The 26727-nt window shown below is 37.7% G+C and overlaps 2 protein-coding genes across 8 annotated transcripts in view; one reads left to right on the forward strand and one right to left on the reverse strand.

Annotated features, from left to right (window-relative positions):
* The window catches only part of AUH (AU RNA binding methylglutaconyl-CoA hydratase), a 162532-nt gene extending 148835 nt beyond the window's left edge, over positions 1-13697 (reverse strand). For 6 of the 7 annotated variants that reach the window (XM_082402989.1, XM_082402988.1, XM_082402986.1 and 3 more), the window contains exon 1: positions 13394-13696. In XM_082402989.1, the coding sequence (XP_082259115.1) occupies positions 13394-13655 (262 nt within the window). In that variant the 5' untranslated portion in view covers positions 13656-13696. Of the gene's footprint in view, positions 1-13393 lie in introns of all 7 variants that reach the window. The other variant, XM_082402987.1, reaches the window with a different exon arrangement.
* The window catches only part of NUP62CL (nucleoporin 62 C-terminal like), an 888162-nt gene that overhangs the window by 853775 nt on the left and 7660 nt on the right, over positions 1-26727 (forward strand). The window lies entirely within an intron of this gene.

Raw genomic sequence — 26727 nt, forward strand, 5'->3', positions numbered from 1 at the left:
TGAAATGTTGAGAGGAGACAAATCAGACGGGACTAAAAAGGTCGATTAGTGGTTGTCTAGGACTGGTAGAGATGGAGGGATTGAGCAGCGACAGCTAAAAAGTGTTAAGTTTCTTTTCGGAGCAATGAAAATGTTCAATAATTGATTGTGGTGATAGATGCACAACTCTGTAAATATACTAAAAGCCATTAAACTTTACATTTCAATAGGAGAATTTTAAGGTATATGAATTATATCTCAATAAAGCTATTTTTTTTTAAAAATTTAAAAAAAAAACATGGCAACATTCACTTAGACCTAGAAATAGAGCCAAATTACCAGAGAAACATGGAGTGAGGATGACGGCAAAAGAGAAGGTACACATTTGTGGTGGAGTGTGAAAGGGGGCCAAACCCTTACCCTCCATTGCAAAAAGTCAATAGACAGGTAATACCTAAATTTGAAAATTACAGAAGTAGAAATACATGTATGTTATTTCAAATGAAATAACATATACCCCAAAGAATCAGCCAAAGGGTTTTAAATAACTGCTTCTGGAGTATGGGAAATGGGGTGGAGGAAGGCACTGCTAGTTCTCAAAACAAACCATGTTAAATATTGGTCACAATACTAACTGTATAGGTAATTAAGAAAAAGGAAAACTAAACCAATTAAAGCAAAATCAAGGATCTCTCTACCCTAATGTTTTGAAACAATTCTCTAATACTTTCTCCTAACATTGATTACTTTCATTTCTGCTGTTCTCAACTCCGCAGGTGTCTTATTTTCTCTAAAATGCATAAACATTTTTGGCTAGCACCATTCATAAAATAGTACCCTATTTTCTTTCTGATTTCAAAAATCAAACAACTGTATACTAAATAACTATAAAAATCACTCTCTGGACTCTCTACTCTGTTTTACTGTCAATTTCTTGGTCCACTCTTATTCTAATGTTCTGCTACTTTAATTATTATAACAATATTGTATGTTTTGTTATCTAATGTACAGTAAGCACCACATCTACCAGCTATTATTTTTCAAAATGTCTTAAATATTCTTAAACACAACTCTTTTCAATGAAATTTAAAATACACTGTTAGGATATTTGTTGTTTAATATTTAGGAAACTGACATATTTAAAGTATTAACTCTTTCCCTTTATAACATGGTGCAATGCTCCAAGTTTTCAGGTCTTGGTTTTTTCCTCAATAAAGACTTGAGACTTTTTCAACTTGCACATCTTCAAAGGCTATCTGTTGCCCCTTGTGAATGCTTTTATTTCTATATCAGTTATATTTTCTAATCACAAATTGAGAGTACGTGGAAAGTTTCGTGCTATTTTATATGAACTTTTTCTGGCAAATTTATGAAATATTAATAGACTTAACAAGTGGTTCTCTTCAATTTTCTAAGACAACAATCATTATCTAGAAATATTGGCAGTTACATTTTCTGCTCCAATGTTAATTTCTCATTTCCTTCTCTTGCTGTTTTACTTTAGCTAGGACTTCAAATCCAACATAATATTAGCAAAAATAATAAGTTCCCTTATTTTATCAATGTCTTTAATGAAAATGTTTCTAAGTATTTCACCATTTAGCATAATGTTTGCTATGCATTTCTAATAGTTTTTTTTCAAGTTGGGGAAATGTACTTCTACGTTCAAACTTGCATTTTAAAAAGATCACTCAGGCCACAGTGCAGAAAACAGATTAGAAACAAGCAAGAATATACTAGAATATACTAGACCAATTTCCCTTATGCATACAGATGTAAAAGTCCTCAACAAAATACTAGCAAGCCAAATCTAGCAGCCATGACCAAGAGGGACTTATCCCAGGAATGCAAGGCTGGTTCAGCACAAAAAATCAATCAAAGTAATACATCAAACGAACGGAATAAAAGAAAACATTTGAAAGCTACATGATCATCTCAACTGATGCAGAAGAAACACTGGACAAAATCCAACATGCTTTAAATGATTTTTTTAAAAAATAATAATTTAAAAACCGCAACAAACTAGTAACAGAAGGAAACTTCTTCAACCTAATAATGGGCATTTATAGAAAACCCACAACTAACATCATACTTAATGTTAAAAGACTGAAAGTCTTCTCCTTAGGATAAATAACTAGATAAGGATGTCTGTTTTCACCACTTCTATTCAATGTTGTACTGGAAGTTCTAGCCAGGGTAATTAGGCAAGAAAAAGAAATAAAAGGCATCCAGATAGGAAAAAAAAAAGAAGTAAAACAATTTCCATTCACAAATAACATGATCTTATACACAGAAAATCCCAATGAATCCACCAAAAACTATTAGAGCTAATAAATGAACTCAATAAAGTTGCATGATACAATATCAATATATAAAAATCAGTTATATTTCTATAACTATCAATAAACATTTCAAAAATGAGATTAGGAAAACAATTCAATTTGTAATAACACCAAAAAAAGACAATACTTAGGAATAAACTTAATCAAGAAAGTTCAAGACTGTACACTGAAAACTATAAAACACCACTGAAAGAAATTAAGGAAGACCTAAGTAAATAAAAGTTTATGATCAATTGGTTTTTGACAAGGATACCAAGACCATTCAACGGTGCAAGACTTTTCAACAAATAGTGGTGGGACAACTAGACACTCAGCCACAAAGGAATGGAGTTGGACCCTTTCCTCGCACCACATACAAAAATTATCTCAAAATGGATCTAAGAGCTAAAACTATAACACTCTTAGAAGGAAGCAAAGGTATAAATCTTCATGATCCTGGATTAGGCAACAGTGTCCTAAATACGACAACAAAAGGACAAGCAACAAAAGAAAAAACAGATAAACCAGACTTCCTCAAAATTACCATGGAAGTGAAAAAACAAGCCACAGAAAATATCTGCAAATCATACATCTGATATGGGGTTTATATTCAGATTATATACAGAATTCTTACTATTCACAACAAAAAGACAACCCAACTGAAAAACAGGCAAAGGAGTTGAATAGATATTTCTCCAAAGAAGATACATAAATGAAATGAGGCTCAACATAATTTGTTATTAGAGGAATGCAAATCAAAACCACAATGAGGTGTCACTTCATACCCAATAAGATGGCTGTAATTTAAAAAAGGAAACAAACAAGCATTGACAAGGTGTGGCGACACAGGAGCTCTCATACATACTCTCATATTCTCATACAGTTTGGTGGTTCCTCCAAACACTAAACATAAAATTACCATATGACCCAATGATTCTACTCCTAGATACCTATCCAAAAGAATGAAAACCTATGCTCAAACAAATAATCGTACACAAGTATTTAGCAGCATTACTCATAATATCTAAAAAGTAAAAATACAAAATGTGCTATATCCAGTCAATGGAATATTATTCAGCCATAAAAAGGAATGAAGTGCTGATGCATGCTATAACACAGACGAACTCTGAAAACATTAGGCTGAAAGAACCCAGACACAAAAAGCCACATATTGTATGTTTCTACTTCTGTGAAATACCTAGTGTAGGCAAACCTGTAAAGACAGAAAGGAAATTAGTGGTTTCTGGAAACTGGGGGGAGGGGGAATGTGGAGGAACTGACTAAAGAGTATGGGCTTGTTCTGAAAGTAATAAAAGTGTTCTGGAATTAAGACAGTGATGATGGCTGTACAACATGGTGAATAACCTAAAAACTACTGAATGTACACTTTGAAAAATTAAAACGGTAAACTTTGTATTATGTGAATTTCACCTACAGTTACAAAAAAGAAAAAAAAAAGTATAGTGGAGGATACCAAACAAGAGGCTACTGCAGAGATCCAGATGAGAGATGACAGCACACAGGCTTCATGCTGTGGAGTGGAGATGGAAAGCAGACTGCTTCTAGAGATATACTGAAAGCAGTACCAACATAACTATTATCAATAATATTATAAACCCTATTTATACTCAATCTATAGATACAGCAGTGGACAACTGTAAGAGAACAAAATGTAACTATCATAAACTTTGATGTTATAAAGTTACACATGACAGAAATTGTATAGTTAGAAGATGAAAGATATAGAACAGCAAACATTTTCTGACCTTACACCAAAAAAGTCCAGATACTGTCTATAAAAATAATTATAAAGGTAACACAAACCAGAAAGTGAATAAAATTATCATTCACAGCAAAGACTCAAAATATAAGTTTAAAGTCTTTACTTTTGATGAACCGGTTTGAAAGTGAAGAGATGACACCCTTCCACAGTGTTTTTTGTTTGTTTGTTTTTTTTATTTTACCATGAGCATATATTGTTACTTTAGAATTCTGTAGACCTCAATAATTTAACTAGTTTTACTAACAAATCACTTGTAATACACAAAGAACTGAAAACCACTGACAGAATACTTTTGATAAACCATATATAATTCAGGTTCCTTAAAATACTACAAAAGTAGTAAGAACCTACAATAAAAACATAATGAACTAACCCAGAACTCCATCACATGAACAAAAAGAGATATGCAATTTTTATAATACCCAAATTTTAGAAACAACTTGGAAAATCATTAACAGATGATGATTGTAAACCTAGAAAACCCAAAACAATCAAATAAAAAACTACTGCAACAAAAGAGCATTATTTAAAAGACATGAAATTAAATATCCAGATACAATAGCCTTCATATACAAGGAAGAAAAGAGAGAGAGGGAGGGAGGAGGAGGGGGGGGAGGGAGGAAGAAAGGCAAACACACAGAAGATATATTGAAAGAAGTCATCTCATTTTTATGAACAACCAGACAGGAGACAGGATGACCTGGGGTACACTTAACATAAATGTGCAAACCCTACTGGTGGGCACTTCTAAAACTCCCCTTAAAAAAAAAACAAAATAGAATTGCAAAAATGGAAACACATACCGTGTTTTTAGGTGGAAAAAAGCAGTATCATAAATATTTCCCTAATTTTAAATCCAACACAATGTCAATAAAAATACCAACAAGCCTTTTTCTGAAACTATACATGGAGATTCCAAAACTCATGTGGAAAAATGACCATGCAGGAAGAACCAAGGAAAAAAAAAAAAAAAAAAAGAAAGAGCAAAGGTGAAGGAGGGAATACCTAGCCCTACCACACACTAAAACACAACACAGCTTTAATCATAAAATAATGTAGAAGTGTAACATCTACAGAGACCATAAAACAGAACAGAAAGACCAGATGGAAATTTAGCTCATGATAAAAATGGCCCTTCAAATCAGTGGGGTAAAGATGAATAAGTGGTCTTGGGACAACTGGATACCCATTTGGAAAAAGATAAAGGGCCTGTATCTCACACGGCCATGATAATTCCTTTATTTTTACATTGGTGGTTTCAAAAATGGTGATTTTCTATCATTCCAACTATTTTTCTATAAAAACATCTTCTTCCCTACCCCACCATCTTGAGTAATCACCATGGCTTCATGGATTCTTTATTCAAGGTGCTATAATCCATTATCACTGTACTTTTTAATGTTCAAAGTCCTTGTAAGGTTATATCCTGACATGTTCCTTTTAGTATTTAACATGTTTCTATGTCCTTCTGACATGTTCCTTTTAGTATTTGAACACTTCCTTGTTTTTTGACTCACAAAGATATTCCAGGCTCACCTTTCACTTTCCCTGCTCCAGACCTAAAATCAGACATTTCTCCAAAGAGCTCTGGCTTCTTTCAGTGGGGGAACAGTCTTTAGAAACCAAAATTTGGACATTAGATATGTTCACTGCTACTGTGGTATCATTCCTTTTAGACTGTTTCAATGGTCAGAATAGGAAATAAATATAAACACGTACACATACGATATACTTATGGTTTTTGTAAGTTTGTCCTGATAACTCTAATTCAAATCCAAGGTAACAGGTTTCTTCCTCACCTTCCCCCATCCCATATTTGTACTTTCTCTCTCCTACCATAATGAAAAGTCTGTTTCCCAAGAACAACATTTTTTTCATTTACTCTATCCTACAATAAAAAGAAAACATATTCAGAATTATTAAGCCCAACTACTGCTAACAACAGACTACTAAGTAAATTTCAAGATTCTTTTAGACTCATAACTAATTGATCTAAATGATAACAACTAATTCAAAACAATAATGCCAACCATGTATGGGGTGACTGTAGCTTACAGAAAAGGGTAATAAATGACAGCAATGTTATAAGGAATGGGAGGAAAGAAATAGGAATACGCATTTATACCATTACCACCATGAAGCAGTATAGTGTTATTAAAAAGCGGGCGTGGATTAGTTGTAAATATATATTGCAAACAACAGGGTAACCGACAACAGTTACAAATACATAATAATCCAACTATTTAAATAATCACTTTAAGTATGAATGGTCTAAAGTACACTAATTAAAAGACAGATACTGTCAGGGTGGATTAAAAACAAAACCCAACTATAAGTTGTGTACAAAAAATCCACTTTAAATATAAAGACACAGACCGATTAAAAATGAACGGATGAAGAAAGATAAACCATGCTAACACTAATAAAACCTGGAGTAGCTACATTAATTTCAGAGACAGCAGATCTCAGAACAAGGAATAGTCTCAGGGAGAAAAAGGGGCATTACATAATGCTGGAGGGGTCATTTCTCCAACATAATAACCCATGCGTATCCACCTAACAATAGAGCATCAAATTGCATGATTTAAAAACTGATAGAATTACAAGGAGAAATAAACAAATCCACTAGCATAGTTGCAAATTTCAACTCACCTCTATCACTTATAGATCCAGTAGGCAGAAAATCAATTAAGAGTATAGCTTAACTGAACACCAACAAAAAATCAACTAAATCTAACTGAATACTAGATCTACTTGAATATAGAATACTGCATCCAACAACAGCAGACTACTCATTCTTCCCAAGGTCATACTGATATTCACCATGACAGACCACATTCTGGGCCAAAAACACACCTTAACAAATTTAAAATAGAAATCAGGGCTTCCCTGGTGGTGCAGTGGTTAAGAATCCGCCTGCCAATGCAGGGGACATGGGTTCGAGCCCTGGTCCGGGAAGATCCCACATGCCGAGGAGCAACGAAGCCCGTGCGCCACAACTACTGAGCCTGTGCTCTAGAGCCCGCGAGCCAGAAGTACGGACGCCCGCGTGCCTAGAGCCCGTGTTCCCCAACAAGAGAAGCCAACGCAATGAGAAGCCCACGCACCACAACGAAAAGTAGCCTCCGCTCTCCGCAACTAGAGAAAGCACGCACACAGCAAGGAAGACCCAACGCAGCCAAAAATAAATAAAATAAATAATTAAAAAAAAAAAAAAGAAATTATACTGAAGTATGCTCCTAGCTGACAATGGAAACAAACCTAGAAATCAATAACAGAAAGACAGCTGAAAAACCTCAAAATAGTTAGAGATTAAATAAGGTATTTAAGTAAAATATAAGTAAATGAAGAAATCTCAAGAGAAATTTAAAATACTTGTAACTATATGAAATTGAAAATACAACTTATCAAAATACATGTGACGCAGCAAAAGCAGTGCTTGGGGAAAACTTACAGCATTGAATGCACATATTAAGAAACGTCTACAATTGGTGATCTAAGCTTCCACCTTAAGAAACTAGAAAACAAACAACAAATTAAATTAAGTGGGAAGAAAAGTAAAAATCAGCAGAAATCAATGAAATTGAAAGTAGAAAAATCAGTAGAGAAAAATCAATCAAATCAAAAGTTAGTTCTTTATTAAAGAGATCAGTAAATTGATAAGCCTCTAGCCAGGCTAGCCATGAAAAAAAAGAGAGAAAACAAATTACTAATATCAGAAATGAAAGAGAATATCAATTACTAATATCAGAAATTCATCACTACTGAATCACACTGATACCACAAGCATAATAAAGAAATATTATGAACGACTATATGCCAACAAATTTGCTGACATGAAATAAACCAACTCCTTGAAAGGCACAAGCTACCAGGACAAGAAATAGATAAGCTGAATAGGCTAAATCTATTGATATTAAAGAAACTGAATCAGTAATTAATAAGCTTCTAAATCAGAAAGCATCAGATGCAGATGGTTTCACCAGTGAATTCTACCAAAACATTCAAAGAAAAAAATGATGCAATTTCTCTACAATCTCTTCCAGAAAATAGAAGCAGAAGGGGCACGTCCTAGCTCATTTTATGAAGTCAGCATTACCTGTATACCAAAACCAGACAAAGACATCACAAGACCGGAAAACTAAAGACCACTATTTCTCATAAACATAAATGCAAAAATCCTCAACAAAATGTTAGCAAATTAAATCCAGCAATGTATAAAAATAATTACATCCCAAAATCAAGTGGGATTTATTCCAGGTGTGAAAGACTGGTTCAATATTTGAAAATCAATTAACATAATACATCATATCAATAGACTCAACACGAAAAGTCATACAATCATCTCAATAGATGCAGAAAAAGAATTTGACAAAATTCAACCAGATAAAAACACTTAAACTATGAATAAACAGAGGCTTCTTCAACCTGATAAAGGACACCTACCAAAAAACCCATAGCTAACAACATACTTAATGGTGAAAGACTGAATGCCTTCCCCTCAGATCAGGAAAAAGACTAGGATGTCTGTTCTTGATACTTTTATTCTACACTGTACAGAGGGTCCAACGGGGGAGATTACAGAAGAGAAAGAAATAAAAGGCATCCAGATTGGAAAAGAATAAGTAAAATTTCTTCTGTGTGCAAATGACATGGATCCTGTATATAGAAAATATTAAGAAACCCACTAAAAAACTATGAAAAAAAATCATCAAGTTCAGGAAAGTTGCATGATACAAGATCAACATACAAAAACAACTGTATTACTGTACGCTAGCAATGAACAATCTGAAAACAAAACTAAGAAAACAATTCCATTTACAATAGTATCCAAAAAGAATGAAATAGCTAGAAATAAATTTAACAAAAATCTTGTAAGACTTATACAATGAAAACTACAAAATACTGCTGAATGAAAAGATATTCCATGTTCATGGAATGTTAAATTTTACGTTGTTAAAAAGGCAATATTCCCCAAATTGATCTACCTATTCAATGCAATTCCTATCAAAATACCAGTTGACTTGACTTCCTTGAAAAAACTGAGAATTCTTTAGAAATTCTGGTATAAATTCTTCAGAAATGGTACTGACATAAAGATAGACATGTAGATAAATGGAATAGAACTGAAAGTACAGAAACAATCTCTATGTTTACAGTCAATTAATTTTCAACAAGGGTGCCAACACAATTCTGTGGTGAACAATAAGTCTCATCAATAGCACTGGTACACTGGATATCCAAAGCAAAAGAATGAAGGTGACCTCTTACCTCACACCATACACAAAAACTAACTCACAATCGATCACAGACACAAACGTGAAGAGCTAAAACCATAAAACTGTTGGAAGGAAACAGTTATAAATCTTTGTGATCCTGGGTTAGGCAACAGTTTTCTTAGATATGATCCAAAAGCTCAGCAACAAAAGAAACAAATAAATTGTACTACATCACAATTAAAAACCTAGGGTCTTCAAAATTAACAAGAATAAAAAGAATCCACAGGAGAAATATATTCAAGTCATGTATCTGATTAGAGACTTGCATCCAGAATATATAAAGAACTCTTACAATTCAACAACAAAAAGACAAACAACCCAATTAAAAAGGATTTGAGAAGACATTTCTCTAAAGAAGAAATACACATGGCCAATAAGCACATGAAAAGATACTCAACATCTTTAACTATTAGGGAAGTCCAAATCAAAGCCACAATGAGATATCACTTCCCAACACACCCGATGGGTATAATCAAAAACCAAACAAGTAGTGTTCATGATGTGAAGAAATTAGAGCCCTTATACTTTGCTGGTGGGAATGCAAAATGCTGCAGCCACTTTGGAAAACTTTGGCAGTTCCTCAAAATGTTAATCATAAAAGTACAACTACCATATGATCCAGCAATTGCACTCCTAAGTGGAAATAAAGAAGGATGTCCATAAAAATTTATACATGAATGTTCTAAGCAGCATTGTTCACAAGATCCAGAAAGTGGAAATGATCCAAATGTACATCAATAATGAACAGACAAAAAAATCCAAACAATGGAATACTACTCAGTCATAAAAACAAATGAAGTACTGATACATGCCACAACATAATAGAATCTTGAAAGCCAAATGCTAAGTGAAAGAAGCCATAAATAACCACATATGATTTCTTTATGTGAAATGTCCAAAGTAGAAAAATCTATTGAGACAGAAAGTAGATGATAAATGGGTCTTAGTCTGGGGGGAGAGGGAGTATTGAGAACGGGGAGACACTGCCAAAGAGAACAGGGTTTCTTTCTAGATTGATAAAAATGTTCTAAAATTGGATTGTGGTGATGGTTGCACAACTCTGTAAATATGCTAAAAACAACTGTACATTTTTTATTTTATATGTGAATTAATCTCAATAAAATTTTAAAATATATACATCTATCTAAATATATAGCTTTATTGAGACAGAATTCACATGCCATAAAATATATGGAATTAAAGAATGTATTCTTTAAAACATGAGGAAAATGTGAAAGGAATCAACCTGTTTTAAAAAAAAAAAAAAAGCATGTAGTAGGAAGATGAGCTAGCTGACCTCTGCAACAGGCCACCTGAGACATGATACAGGCTTGGACAAGAGCAGTGTTGGTAAAGAAGAACATGGATAAAAATGGAAAGACTACAAAGGCAATTGGGAAGACCTGATAATAAGCCAGATGTGAATGATGAGGTAGGAGCAGGCATTAAGAATAACTTGAATTATGCATTTGCTTGTTTGCTCTACTTCTACCAGAAGTTGGTATAAGGTTCACAAAAATGATCTTTAAAATGGGTCACAATTATGAGTAGAAGCCTGCAAGACTGGGAGAAGGTTGGTCGGGAGAAGGGAGAGGTCATTCCAGAAGGTGTGTGCAAAAGCACAGACACATAAGAGCAAGAAGAGGTAAAGCTTAGGCGCAGCAGAAGGGAAACGGATGGCCTGTAAAGGCCTGCAGCTGTGAGGGCTTGTAGGCATTAGAGACCACTAGAGGTTTTTAACTGAGCAGAGATGTGATTCTTGCTTGGCCTTGAAAAAATAACCCCAGCACCAGTGCAAAGAACAAACTGGGAAGGAGAATGACTGGAGACCAGTTGACCTATAAAGGCAGCCACTGCAGGAAACCAGGAGAGACCTCTGTAAACCATGACCGGGACTGCTGCTCTAAAACCCTGAGTAGGCTGGACAACAATGCAAGAAATAACGACTAAAGAAAGCTGGTTGTCTAACTGTGCTTCCACAACAAATTACAAATATGGAACCCAGGCAACCAGTGAGTACCGATGTATTCTGCATTTACCCACCTCCACCAGCCTAAAGAGGCCTACAGGGCAGAGAGCAGTCTGGGGCTCCTCTGACCCAGTGGAGTTGTCATATTCCCTGCAGGCTGCTAAGAGCACCAATTTTTGGACTCGCCTCTAATAAGCAAAGGCACCAGGGAGATTCCTTCACCTGCACCAGCCTTGAACTCATGTTTTTCTTTGCACTGCTTATTGCTGGTTTGACAGTAAAGCAAAGCAAAGCAAAGCACATATAATGTTAGACAAAACTGAGTTGTCACCTTGCCAATCCTGAAAGGAAGTGGATCAATTTTCTTAAGAACCCATATTCCCTAATAGCTGATTTTTACATTTCAAGTGACTGAAAACATTCTGAATTTATCAAATTGACTTATATTCTGATTTCTTTTCCTTGACCCATTTGAAACCTAACTGAAGGACTTTCCAGACATTTTGTAAAAATTTACTTTCAATGTGCATTCATTTAGGTCAAAAAAATACAGAATATGGTGCATATTACTAGCTGTACCTGCAATGCATTTGTATCTAATGTACTGCTGGTTCACCTAATGTAATTGAAATCCTGGCAAGACTAAGCTTACCCAAAAGATGGTAGCATTCATGGCTCTAATCACTCCAGTGCCAATCTACTTTCCAGCTGAATTTCTCAATATTCTGCCTGTCATGCCATACTACAACCACACTTGCTTTATGCCATTTCCCCAAAACATCACACATGTTCCCATGCCATGCCTTTCACGATGCTCTTGTCTGTCTGAAATAATAAACAAATAAAAGAAATAACTCATCATACTGCAGAAGACCCCCTATGAGCTAGATCGATACTCAGTGGGCAATTTATATTACATTCTCGTCTAATCTCCACAGTAGCCATACAAAGTTGGTATTATTTTTCCTATTTTTACACAGAAGAAAATTGAAGCACAGAGAAGTTTGCCTAGGAACCCTCACTAACGTCACATTCCATTGCAAAGAATGCCTTGGACCCCTTTTCATCTGGCAAAACCCTAACTTAACCCTCAGAATCCCCTTCTGCAGTCTTCCAATCTCCCCAGATATAGCTGATCATATGCCCCTTGGGGGTATTACAGCCCTTTGCTCTCACCAAGCCTTTAAAGTTAGCATAACCTTTTAATCACCACTATCTTCCTCGCTATACTGGGTGCTGCTTTAAGATAGCAATCATGACTTAACTCGTTTTGCACTTCTGCTTAACCGATTATAGGTGCTCAATAACTGCATGTCAAAATTCAATGACTATTCTTCTGGCAAACTGCTATTTCCACCTTTCATGATCCATTTAACTTCTCCCAACAAGGCAAGTGAAAGGAACTGAGCTTTAACAGCAATCCCACCGACTGGCACACATCCTCTAACACAACCCTTCCTCCCACTGTATTGTACTGCTAATGCATCTATCTCCTCCCAAGGAGGTAGCTCAAGGGCAAGATCAACATCATCCACAATTGTGTCCCCCAGGGCTTAGCAAGGGAATTGGAAGACCAAAAAAATGCTCAAAATTGTCTAGCTGAACTGAAATAGTCCACAAAACTAACTTTCTAAGATAAAATGGGCAAGGGGAATAATTGTTCCAGATGCACCGCTTTAAACTGAAGAAGACTCAGAATAATAAGGTGCATTCTCAAGGCAGCTTCCAAAACTCTCCGCCTGATAGCTGAGTTGACAGAAAGCAATCACAGAGCAAGAACAAAATCTGGAAGCAAATATCACACACCCGGTTTATTGACCTTGGCTCGTCTAGAGATGAGGACGTAAGCCGCATTTCTGTCTTCGGCGCCGAGTAGGGCCACTTTTACAGGTAAGCTGCTCCGTAGGGCACCTTTAGGCATGGAGAGCACTATATAGCTGCAATGCTTGGGTGGGGGAGGGGAAGGGCCCCCAAGCCTCTCTGCGGACACTGACGTCAGCCCGGACACTCGACCTTGCAACCCCTTCCTAGGACCGGCGGCCGCCCTCGTCGCGCCCCTCACCTCGGTTCTCCTCCTCCAGATACCGCACCCGCAGCTCGTCCTCCGTCTTCACCTCAGAGCTGTAGCCCCTCCGCCAGGCCGCCCCCCCGGCCGCGTGTGTCCAGCCCCGAGCCCAGATCGCCGGGTCGACCCGCGGGACCGTCCAGGAGCCAGACAGCCTCCACCCAGGGCCGAGCCGCGCACAGCAAGCGGCCACCAAGCGAGCGCGGCCGGCCTGCAAGGTGCCCAAGGCCCCGGGTGCCGCTGCCGCCGCCGCCGCCATGTTGACTGTTTACGGCGTGGGCCTGCGGCTGCTGCCCCGCCCCCGCCGCGCGCAGGCCAGCCCCCCGCACGCCGCAGGGCATGCCCAGGCCCCGCCCCCCAGCACGCCCCCACACGGCCACGCCCCCAGAGCCTCCCTCTCGCGCCAGGCTCCGCCCCCGAATCCTCGCCCCGCCCAACACCGATGACTGAGCGTTCCATGTTCCACTTTCTCAGGCCTCGCTTGCCTGACAGGAGGTGTAATGGCTTGTACAGCAAAGGCAGGGAGAAAGTAATTCTCCAAGGCTGTGGAATATTGTAGGGGGAACATATTCTATAAGAACTCCCCGGAGAGAGTCGCCTCCCTACACTCCCTGGGCCATGCCCTGGGGTCATGAGTTAGCTGCAAAGGTGAACTAAAATGTTTGGTCTCAGGTTTGGCTGACAGGGTAGCAGCTCTGCGTGGGGCTCCGGTCTACTCATATATATAAGGGCCAAGGGTTATCGGTTAAACACGCCTATAAACATACATGAGGCTTACCATACAGACTTAAGGAAGGGAGTGAGAACAGCCAATAAAAACAAGGGTCCTCAGCCCACCAACTCAAGCAGGTGGCACGGCCCGTCCTGGAGTCTAGTCCTAATCAGGAGCCACCATCTTAACAAAGAGGCTCAGCCAAACCTTGTGCTGAGGTGGGATTTAGAGCACAGAGGCCCTTCCCTCAACCAGAAACGCAGAATATCAACTTAGAGTGTAGGTGGCCATCAAAGCACACTGTATACAATTTTCTCCTACCTAGCTTTTATCAAATCTCAACGGAGAAAAGGCGTGTTTGGGAATATTGTTTGAAAAACATGCTGCTATGAGAATATTCCCACTGCCACACAAATTTCTGCTGTTGTGCCCTGATTACATTTTTGAGTATTAAGGAAAACTTCCTCCAATGTTAGACGCTCAGCTTTATCCAAAATGAAAAGAAAAAGCCAGTTGGGTTCCATTTCTGTGTCTCCTGTGAGAACGTTGTTGAGGGCATCTTTTATTCTATCTTCTGTAAAGTGCCACTTGTGAAATCTCTTGAAGTTGAAGACAAGGAAAAACTTTGCTTCCTCTTGTATCTTTCCCCTTTTCTTATAATCATGTTCACTTTTTCTGCTAAAAAACTCAGAATTCTATTTACAGTTCAACTACTGCAATAATTGCAATATTTATTTACTGTTTAAATATTTAATTATTAAATATTAATTTAATATTTTATTATTTAATCAATAGCTATTTAATTAAATATCTATTTAATTACTGTTCCCTTGTATTAGTTGCTAATTGTTTTGATATCTTTATGTTGGCTCATCAATAGATTGTAACTTCAAATAAAGGAGTTACAGAACAGACACTTGACACAGTACTATTTGAAATAATATAACCTCAGAAAATACTTGTGATTGATTAGGACAACTGCAGAAGGCTAATCATAGATTGTTTATGTTATATTAGAAATCGGAGTAAGAAGGATGGCCTATGGTTTTGATGAGCCCAGAACCAGTTGAGAAAACACCACTTAGGGACACTTGCTTCTTCCCTAAGAGTTGTGACTCTGGTCTTTATTGAAAGGAGTGATGCGGATATGACCATCTGTGAAGAAAATTGATTCTTGAAAGTTAGTGCAAGTAACAAATATCACCATGACTGTGACAACTTGTCAGGGGTGACAACTAATAGAGAATTGCCAAATATCAGGTCGGACATGGCTTTGGATCGTCTCTCCACAATTGTTTTGCTTTGAGACATCCATGAGTTATTTAAATACTCCATGCTTCCATTTCTTCATCTGCAAAATAGCTAGTATGATATCTATTTCACCTCACAAGTTCTTTAACTTCAATTTCTTCATCTATAGAATGGGAAGGATTATGCCCATTTTATAGGGTTGACAACATAAGTATGTGTGAAAATTAATATAAGGAAACCACAAGTAAAATAGGAGTCTGGAAGGCCTATGGAGGGAACTCTCACATCCTACCATTCATTGTCAATTACCCCAAGCAGGAAGAGGACAATTACCCCAACAGGAAGCTGGTCAGTTACTTACCCCAGGAAGTAACCTGCACTCCCAAACAGGAAGTACAACTACTTTACTACCACAGGGGAGGAAGGAAAACTTCCTTCTTGCCCAGCAACAAGCCCAACCAATAGAAAACACCATAGCTCAGCCAGTGAGAAGCCAGTGTCACCTGAACTTTTACTTTACTGCAATGAAATTTTATTTTTTCTTTGCTGATAACTTCTTTTCCTTGTCCCACCCTCCTTACTATAAAAGCCTTCTTTGTTGTGTAACCTCTCCAAGTAGCTCTTGGTTTGCTAGATTTCATAAAGCCGATTAGATCTTAAAATTTACTCAGTTAAATTTTGTTTTTTAATACGTTATGCCCATTTTATAGGGTTGATGGCATAAGTATGTAAAGCACTTGACATCAAGAAATGGGAACAGAATAGATAATGTTAATGACCATTTATCAACTTCCTTTTTAATCCATTCCAGGCTTTAGATATGTTATTTAATGTCCAGAAAACTTCAAAGTTGGTATTATTATCTCAGTTTTGCAGATGAGGACACTGAGATTAAGTTACTTACCAAACCCTACAGCTAATAAGTCGTGAAGCTGGAATTTGAACCCTGATATATCTGACCTCAGTCCTCATGTTCTTAATCACTGTTTTGCACAACCTCTCAATAAATCTTAAGGTGTCCAATAAAATTTAATTTCCTTTGGTTCCCTCTACTTTTCAGTAAAAGATGTGATCTGGGAACAATGAGTATCAGTTGGGAGAGGAAGGTAGGGCTTGTGTTTGCGGAATTCTATTAGTACTACAATTACTACCATTGGTTTACAGGATTTGGGATCTTTCCTCCAGCTAGCTCTCAGCTAACAGTCTTTTTATTCTACCACATCCTGACATTTTTCTAATGCTTACTTCTATGTAATATTAAACGTGTGCAATACAGGATGACCAACACTGAGCTCCTGGAATACAGCCAACCCCCAGTGGCAGGAGCCATTCCTCCTAGAACACAGCTCTGTGCACAGAACACATAGGAGGGCATAGGTGTCACCAGTAAAATGAAACACTTACCAACATGTGACCAACCACAAGTGGAGAGACAAAAATAGCTTAGCAAACACTAGGTGAGGAAGAAAGCAAAACTTCTGGGCTTTTTCAAAACGAGGGTATATTTTTAAACTGTCTTACCTGAAACAATCAGTGAGAAAGTGGTATATCAAAGTAAAGGCTGGACCACCCATGAATATGATGGCTTAAATAAGAGAGAATGTTAACCATCCAGACATGGTAAGATGGCTCTTCTGTCTTCGACATGGAGCTTCACTTCTGGCTCTGGGTCTAGAGTGGCTGCTCCCTGCCACCAGCAAGACAGAAAAGATGAAGGGAGCACCCAATTCCATCAAGGCACCTGTTCCTTCTACTCACCTCCTGCAACCACACAGTCTCCACAGCAAAGGGGGCCCAAAAACATAACCTTGTGCGAGGCAGCCATAGACCCAACTACAATTCTATTACTATATAAAAGGGGGATTACAGATATTCAGGAGCACAATCTGCTACAGAGTCTTTTTTCTTTTCCTTTTTTTTTTGGCTACACTGGGTCATCATTGCTGTGTGTGGACTTTCTCTAGTTGTGGCAAGCGAGGGCTACTCTTCGTTGTGGTGCGCGGGCTTCTCATTGCGGTGGCTTCTCTTGTTGTGGAGCACGGGCTCTAGGCACACGGGCTTCAGTAGTTGTGGTGCATAGGCTCAGCAATTGTGGCTTGCAGGCTCTAGAGCGTAGGCTCAATAGTTGTGGCACACAGGCTTAGTTGCTCCGCGGCATGTGGGATCTTCCCGCACCAGGGATCGAACCCTGGAAGGCGGGGATGAAACCCTGCGCCACCAGGGAAGTCCCTGCTACAGAGTCTTTTCATTTTTCACTTTTAAACCAAAACTTTCATGAATCCTAAGGTAAAGATTCACAGCCCTAAAGTATGATAGGTTTCACAAGAAAGAGCTGGAACTACAAACTGAAGACTGTCTTTCCACATAAGCTATCTAGGAGCAATTGCTAATTATATGTTCAGAATTGAACGATAATATAAAAGACAAGTGTATGAAATTGTGTATACAATTACAGTCATGTTAAATCTATAAGGATCTACATATACAGTGACACATGGGAACAATTGTAATCCACATGTTCTATGATATAAAACTATGAGAAACTGTGCACATTGACAATGATCAGAAAATGATAGAAATATATACATATAATTGTGTTCATGGTAAGATAGTTGTCTGTGTAATTTTCTATAAAGCTTTTTAAGTATTAAATAGGCATTTTAAATACTTGTAACTTTAATTTAAGGTACAAAGAATGGACAGGGTACATTTCAAGAAGGATGCAAAGTTTTACTCATGCTTAGTCCCAAAATAAAAATTAAAACAACAGCCCCCTGAATTTCTTTGGGTCTCTTTTTAATCCCCAGACTCTTGGAGGTTTTTAGTGAACCTCTCCCAAGAACATTGTCCCCAGAGAAAAAGTATGGCAGAGGATACCCTCTTTCATTCTGCCCTGAAGAGGTCTCCTTGACCAGACACCACACTCTATCCCCCACCAAGATTATGTAGGTCACATTTATAGGTGCCAACTACAACCATGTGTGCCTGTGAGTTCCTGAGACCTATGAGGCAGAGAGTAGGTGTTGCATAGACATGGTAACTGAGGGTTTAAATTACTGAGAGTTACATAGCTATATGTTACACAGCTGAGACTCAAACACTTGACTCCAGAAACTGAGTTCTTAACTATTACCTTGTATTATCTACTTTTCCCAAATAATCATCAAGGCTTTACCCTACCCATCCCTACCCCCATTCCCATCTGTGGGGAATTTGACCAATCCCTTCTTATCCTCTCATTTGGAAATTTCACCCTCTGCATTAGATTCTGTGTGATCATGATTTCCCAGATATTGCCTCTTCCCCCTGCCAACCCCATAATTGTCAATGGCATATGCACTCATACACACAAACAGACATACACACCAGACTCTGAAGATACATGCCATCATTGTCTAGGGATGGGAGAGATGGGGACATTGGGGAGTGATAGCTAAAGAATATGTGGCTTCTTTTGGGGGTGATGAATATGTTCTAAAATAGTGGTGATGGTAGCACAACTCTGAGAATATACTAAAAACCATTGAATTGTACATTTTGAATGGGTGAATTGTATGTGAATTATATCTCAGTAAAAGACGGGGTAGATTAGGACTCCTTGAAGACATGGCTGATTCTATATCTGAGATAGAGAAAATACAAGGACAGTCCAGAATATCTTCTTGTGCCAGCAAACGATGAGTTGCTCAAAGATTGGTGGATCTCCATCAGTGAAAGGACACAGCTTGAAAGGAATCCCACCAGCCAAATCTGGGACAACTGCAGCATCAAAAGGAATAATGCCAGTAATGATACTAACATTTCAAATTTTTTTTAAGCCAATGAAAAACTAAGTAAATGGATGGCAGATGGTGGCTGCCAGTTTCTCACTCTTGGAGTGGGAGAATACAGATAAGCCAGGGGAGGTGCTAGAAAGATGTATGTGATAAGAGAATAGAGTTGGAGACATCAGTATAAACTCATATTTAGCTTAGTAAAGATACAGATGATTACATATAGAAATATTTAGAAAAGTTTATGTACATGGGTTAGTATACACACATATATTTCCTTGCTCTCTCAGCTGAGTGACTTAGCAGCAATGACATCCCAGTAGCAATGAGCACACTTAGTGCCCAGATCTTGGTTTCTAATATCACTCTTCAGTAAAAGTGGTCCCTGTTGAAATGGCTGATTCTAGGACTGGGATAGCATAGGAAATATACAAGATAAGCCTGAAGGATGTTGCCAATAGCCAAATCTGGATAGAAAGAAAGAAAGAAAGAGAGAGAGAGAGAGAGGAAGGAAGGAAAGAAGGAAGGAAAAAGGAAGGAAGGAAGAAAGGGATATAGGATTATAGCTCAAAGCATAAAATAAATATCCATGAATACTCACTGATATAAATAAATAAATAAGGAGAGAAGAGACATATCACCCAAGCAAAAGAATTTCAAATAATTTATGTACATACTCTGTCCTTGAGGAGGGAGAGCATTACTCTCCACTACTTAAGTGTTGGCTGCATGTAGTAACTTCCTTCCAAAAGGTACAGTATGGAAAGGGGAATAGAAAGACTAATTTTACAGTGGAGAAACCTGACAAACACCACCACAGCCAAGTGATCAAGGTTAACATAAACAGTGATAAGCCATGTTGATAGTATGCATTCTTGATATGATGTGATGAAAATGGCATTTTCCCTCCATGGTCTTCCTCCCAAAACCCATAACCACATTCTAATCATGACAAAAAATATCAGACAAATCCCAACTGAGGGACAATCTAGAAAATACCTAACCAATACTTCTTAAAACTGTCAAGATCATCAAAAATAAGTCTGAGAAACTGTCACAGCCAAGAGGAGCCTAAGGAGACATGACAGCTAAATGTAGTGTGGGATTCTGGCTGGATCCTGCAACAGAAAATGAACATTAGGTAAAAATTAAGGGAATCCAAATAAAGTATAGACTTTAATTAACAATAACATGTCAATGCAGGTTCATTGCTTGTAACAAATGTACCATACTAATGTAGGATGTGAATAATAGGAGAAACTGGGAGTAGGGTATATGGGAACTTTCTGTCCTATGTTCTCGATTTTTCTGTAAGTCTAAAACAGTTACAGAATTTTTAAAAAATTATTAAAACAAAATAGAAGATCGATGCCACAGTCCACCTGGACCCTAATTCAAAGCCAATGAGCCTGTGCTGCCCTGGACTGAGCTGGAAACCTGCCTTGGTCAACTGGTCATTGACGCTTCTGTAAGAACTCCATGCCTCTCAGCCAGCTTTCTATTCTAAGCACCCGTTTGCCTTACCCTGCCCCTCAGATCCTTTGAAATTCCCTTCCTCCATCAAGTTCCCCCAGACAAACCCAGGGAACATTTGAATAATGGTGCCTTCCCCACTGAGCCCTAAATCTCTGCTTGGCTATGAGCACGTCTAGGATGAGAATTGTCCATAAAATTCTAAGATTTGAAGGCCAACACCATTGCTCTTTACCTCTTTTAGCCCTCAAAGTTATAGTGTCTCTCTCTTACCTCTCAGCCAGGTAGAAAGGGTTCCCGCTCTGTCAGAGTGTGACTGGAAAGCTGTGATTTAGCCCATCCTCTTCAGGTCTTGGGGTTCTTGTGCCTTGTTCCTTATACACTTTTCAACTAGGTAGGAGTTTATTCTGTCTTCTACATCAGTAAAGGAGTCTAAAGAAGATCTATTAGTCAGCTTGGGCTGCCATAGCAAATACCACAAACTGGGCTCGAAGTCCAAGATCAAGGTGTCAGCAGGTTTGGTCTCTCCTGAGGCCTCACTCCTTGGCTTACAGATGGTCATTTTCTAGCTATGTCCTCATACAGCCTCTCCTTTGTGTGTATGCTTCCTTGGCGTCTCTGCCTCTTCTTCTAAGGACAGCAGTCTTATTGAATTAGGGCCCCACTTTTATTATGTTATTAATCTTAATTACCCCTTTAAAGGCCATATATCCAAGTACAGTTTCATTAGAGGTCAGGGCTTCAACATATGAAATTGGGGAGGCACAATAGAGTCTATACCAGAGACTCTTCTTCCTCAGTTCCCTGTAACCAGCTCTGCTGACCTACGTCCCCTTAACCCAGCTCCACACCAGCCTCCTGATTTTAAGCTGAAGATATTTGAGATTCAACAGATGCAGAAAGAAGCTTTCTAAGAACTTCCTTTATCTGACTAAGCAGGAGCTGCTGAGAAATGAGGCTGTCATAAATCCCCTCTTGGAGGTGGGTCTACTCCCAGGAGAGAGACCAAGATAAACATACTGTAAATCCCTTCCTTGGAAAGTTTCACAGCCATGAAGAAGACAAGACCACTCACACCTGCTTAAACCAACATTATCAAAAATGTTCTTATCTTTGGTTTGTTCTCCTTAAAATCCGTTTGTCTTTCTTAATGAAACTTTTTTGTTCTTCTCATAGAGGTCCCCTCCCTTTCCCCTTCTAAGTTAGGTCTAAAGCCTCTAACTTGAACCATTTAGGGAGCTAGCTACTTCTTTTGTTAGTTCCTGTATGCACACACATAGAAATAAACCTTTTTTCTCCTACTGATATGTCTTTTGCCAGTTTAATTTGCAGGGCCCCAGGCACTGAAGTAAGAGGATAGGGGGCAAGTTTTTCTTCTCAAACAGTGCCAGCAGCTCTCCCCTCTCATCCTCAGAGCAAGCGCAAGAGGAGGACTCTGGCTTGTAAACCAATTTGTCAAAGGTCAAAAAACTAGTAAGCTGCAGAGTCCTGTGCAAATCAGCACAAGGAATTTTGTCATAATGTCCTACCTCTCTATTCAAGTTCTCTTCTTTCCCCAGGACACCTAGTTATCTTCATTAATGTCCTTGTCATATTTAGGCAGGTGGCAGTGATAGTGGAGGCGCTGATAGCTTAATACTTTCAAAGAACAGGTATTAGCTAAGCCCTGGCCATTAGGGCTTTCAACAGCTTCAGAGGAAAACAACGGATGACAGTGCAGTTCATCTATCTTTTTGATTAGTGGCTATCCAGAAACAAAAAAAAAAATTTAAAAAGCAACCAAACAGATACTGCTTCGCAAGACTTTGTCATGCTGCTCTTTTTGCACTGTCGTATCAGGGTCATAATAGTTTCTTCGTGGACAGAGAGGCTGTAAGGCAAGTAATGTATATTCAGAGCCCTGTGTAGCGCCTCTGGGTGTCCCAACATTTGTGAGGATAGCCATCAAGCTTTTCAGAGGCCAAGTCTCCAGTATGTTAGAAGAAGATTTTTCTACCCTCAGAAAGTGTTTTTGAATCACATTTGTTCTTGTTATTTTCATTCTACTAATGATATCTGAATACAAGCTTGCTGTAAGAAGTGATCAAAGCAAAGAGAGGTTTGTAGTAATGAACTCACAACTGATATATGTGTTTTGTTTTTTTAATCTGTTACTCTCATGACTGAAACCAAGGATCAGTACACCTTATTTTATAACTTTTAAAACATTTATATTTTCTCATCTGCCATACCGGGGTAAGAAGAGCCCGCCTTTCCAGGTGGCAAAGAATAAATGAGATAACTTACATAAAAGACCTGCATCATCGGCATTCAAAGTGCCTTTTCATCTCCCCCACAAAGATGCTGGTTACATGGTCAATGTGTAGATAGGGGCGGGGGCTACTTAAGGCAGTTTTGAAGGACGAAAAGGCTACTTTGCCCCCATGTCTCTTTTCTCATGCCTGTCATTATGCCAGCACTATTCCTTAGATTTAAGGGACTGGATATTAGAATTGGACACACTGAGTTTAAATCCTGTTTTTAACACTTTAACTGTAAACATGTAACTGGGTGCGTATGTGGCAGGGGGGACACACCTTATTTTTCCTGATTGGGAAATGTTAACAGTTACAACGTCTGCCTCATAAAGTTCCTGGGGAGAACTAAATGGGATGGCACCCGTGAGGTGCTTAGCACTGAGCGTGGTCCTTCTTTAATTACTAAATAAATATTAGTTATTATGATTAAGACACTGGCTGCCCTTGTTATAGCCATGCCATGGAACAGTAATATATTGTTAGTGAATAACACATTAGCTTGAATTATTTTATCAAATTAAGTAATTCACAAACACCTGGACTTGGAGATACTGGAATGGAACAAAGCTACACCCAGCAGAAGCACAGAGCATAGACTGCTTTAAGTTAGAAGGCAAAACACAGGAAGTGGGCTTTTGGTTGGGTGGGGGTTCGAGGAGCACTCAAACAGGGGTGGACAGATGCCACAAGCAAGGCACACTTTTGTCTTAATTTTTAACTATAGCCAGTTCTGCTGGTTGTCAGGGTTTTGCTGCAGAGCAAGGAATCTATAGGGTTTATTATTCTCCTGCCCATGTAAGAAGGTGAATTGTACCTTCAAATGTTATAAACAAAAGACAGATACTCAAGGTGTGTCTCTTGTAGACAGCAAATAGTTGAGTTTTGCTTTCTTAAAATCTACTGTAACAATCTCTGACATCAAGTAGAATGTTTGCTCCATTTATAAATTTTTTTTAATTAATTTATTTTATTTATTTATTTTTGGCTGTGTTGGGTCTTTGTTGCTGCATGTGGCCTTTCTCTAGTTGTGGCGAGTGGGGGCTACTCTTCGTTGCGATGCATGGGCTTCTCATTGCGGTGGCTTCTCTTATTGCAGAGTGCGGGCTCTAGACGCACGGGCTTCAGTAGTTGCAACACGCAGGCTCAGTAGTTGTGGCACACGGACTTAGTTGCTCCTCGGCATGTGGGATCTTCCCGTACCAGGGCTCGAAACCATGTCACCTGCATTGGCAGGTGGATTCTTAACCACTGCGCCACCAGGGAAGCCGCTCCATTTATATTTATTGTAACTATTGATATGGTTTGATTTAGGCCTCCCATATGGCTACTTGTTTTCTGTTTGTTGCATCTGATTTTATTCCTCTAGTCTTGTTTTCCTGCCTTCTTTTGGCTAACTGAATTTCTTAGAATTCCATTTAAATTTCCCTATTGGCTTTTTAACTGTACTTCTTTTTCCCCCTGAACAGTTACCTATGGATTACAATATACATTCTTCATATAGTCTATTTAGAATTAATTTTGTACTGTTCCAAATAAAATGTTAAAAAAAATTGCAACTATATAGGTCTCTTTTTATCTTTACTCATCTTTTATGCTATAGTTGTCATATATATTACATCCATAACAAACACACAATACTTATTACAATTTTTGCTTTATATAGCAATATGTATTTTAAAGAAATCAAGAGGAAAATAGTTTTTTATATTTTCCCCCATATTTATTATTTCTGGTACTCTTCATTCCATCCTGCAAATCAGAATTTCTACCTGGTATCATTTCCCTTTGACCTAAAGAACTTATTTGGCAATTCTTAAACTGTACATTTGCTAGTCATGAATACTTTCAGCTTTCCTTTATCTGAAAATGTCTTTATTTCAGCTTCATTTTTCAAGGACATTTTCACTGCATATAAAATTCTGGGTTGAGATTTTTTTTCTTTCCTTCAGCATTTTAAAAATGTAGTTCTTCTATCTTCTGGTCTTCATGTTTCTGATGAGAAACCCATTTTCTTTTGTTATTGTTCCCTGTACATAGTGTGTTATTTCTCTGACTGCTTTTAAGATTTTCTCTTTATCTTTTGCTTTTAGCAGTTTGACTATCATGCACCTAGGTTGGCTTTCTTTGTATTTATACTTGGGGTTCTCTGAGCAACTTGAATCTATAAATTTATGTCTTTCCATAATCTTTGAATGTTGGGTCATTTTTTACTTATATACTTCTCTCTGCCTCACTCTTTCTCTTTTTCTTGGATTCTAGCTACAAGTTTGTTAAACATTTTGGTGTTGTCTCCTAGTTCTAAAGTCTTGTGCCTCTGTTCTTTTTCTTTAATCTTTTTTTCTCTGTGTTTTAGATTTGATAGTTTCTATGGATTTACCTTCCAATTACTGACTTTTTCTTCTTTCCTTTCCAATCCGCTATTAAGCCCATCCAGTGAATTTTTTTAATTTCAGAATTGTATTTTTCAGTTCCATAATTTTCCATTTGGTTCTTTTGAGCAGTTTCTATTGCTGAGATTTCTTATTTGATCATTCATTTTGAACATATTTCCATTTAAAAATTTGAGCATTCTTTTGATAGCTGCTTTAAACTCATGGTCTGCTAATCAAAACATCTGGGTGGTCTTGAGGTCAATCTTCATTGTTTATATTTTCTCTTCTGCGGCAGTTCTCAAAGTATGGTTAGCAGACTCCTAAGGTTCCTAAGATGCTTTCTAGGGGTTTGAAAGGTCACAACTATTTTCCTAATGATACTAACATGTTATTTGCCTTCTTCAATACGTCAACATTTGCAATGATGGTACAAAAGCAGTTGTCAGTAAAACTCCTAACATTTTAGAATGAATCAAGGTAGTGGCCCCAAGCTGTACTAGTGGATAGTTATTTAAGAATTCCCTTGATGAAGCCAGATGAACTATGACTTTCTTCAAATCTCAACCTTTAAATACATGTCTTTTTAATATTCTCTTTAACAAGATGTGAATCATGCATAAATCACTTTTGCTGCATAATGAAGCAGATCGAAAAAGTAGTTGTGTGGTTGGTTGAGTTGTGAACAGAACTAGCTGATTCTTTCATGAAACACCATTTTTAGTTGAAAGGACAATGAGTAGACACACTGGTTATTCAGAATTCAGTATTTTCTAAAATATGAATGAGAGTTTGTCACTTCAAGAAAATTGACAATATTTATTGCCCACAGTAAAATTTGAAATTTCAAGTGAAAATTGGAATTTTTAAAAATTTGTATCTACCATCATGAGCGTAAGAGTTTCCTGATATTTAAAGACTTGCCTAATGAGATCAGTAATGATATTAATGACTGTGATTTTTAATATTGAACAATGAAATGAGTCAACATTTGAAAGGTCTGCATAACTTAATGAACCAGGATTTTATAAATGACCAAAGCTAATGTTGTAAAATCATGCGTGGATTAAAGATCCAATAAAAATACAATATAGAACAATGGATTTTAATATAATAGAACATGAAATTTAACAGACTATGATATAGTTTCAGATTCCACATTGCAACAAACCTTTGAGAAACTATCATCTGTCAAATTTTAGTATAGTAGTAAAGAATATCCACAATTATCTGTGAAGTCTATTAAAATATTTCTATCTCTCCAACTATGTGAGGCCAGATTATCTTCATAATGTAAACCAAACTATAATATTGCAATAGATTGGATGCAGAAGCAAACATGAGAATCTTGTTATTTTTCTATCATCAGACATTAAAGAGATATGAAAAAATATAAACAATGCCACTCTCTTCATTAATTGCTTTTATTTTGGAAAACATGGTTATTTTTCATGAA

Source organism: Balaenoptera borealis, assembly GCF_965194805.1.
Source record: "Balaenoptera borealis genome assembly, chromosome: 8".
NCBI lineage: Eukaryota > Metazoa > Chordata > Mammalia > Artiodactyla > Balaenopteridae > Balaenoptera > Balaenoptera borealis.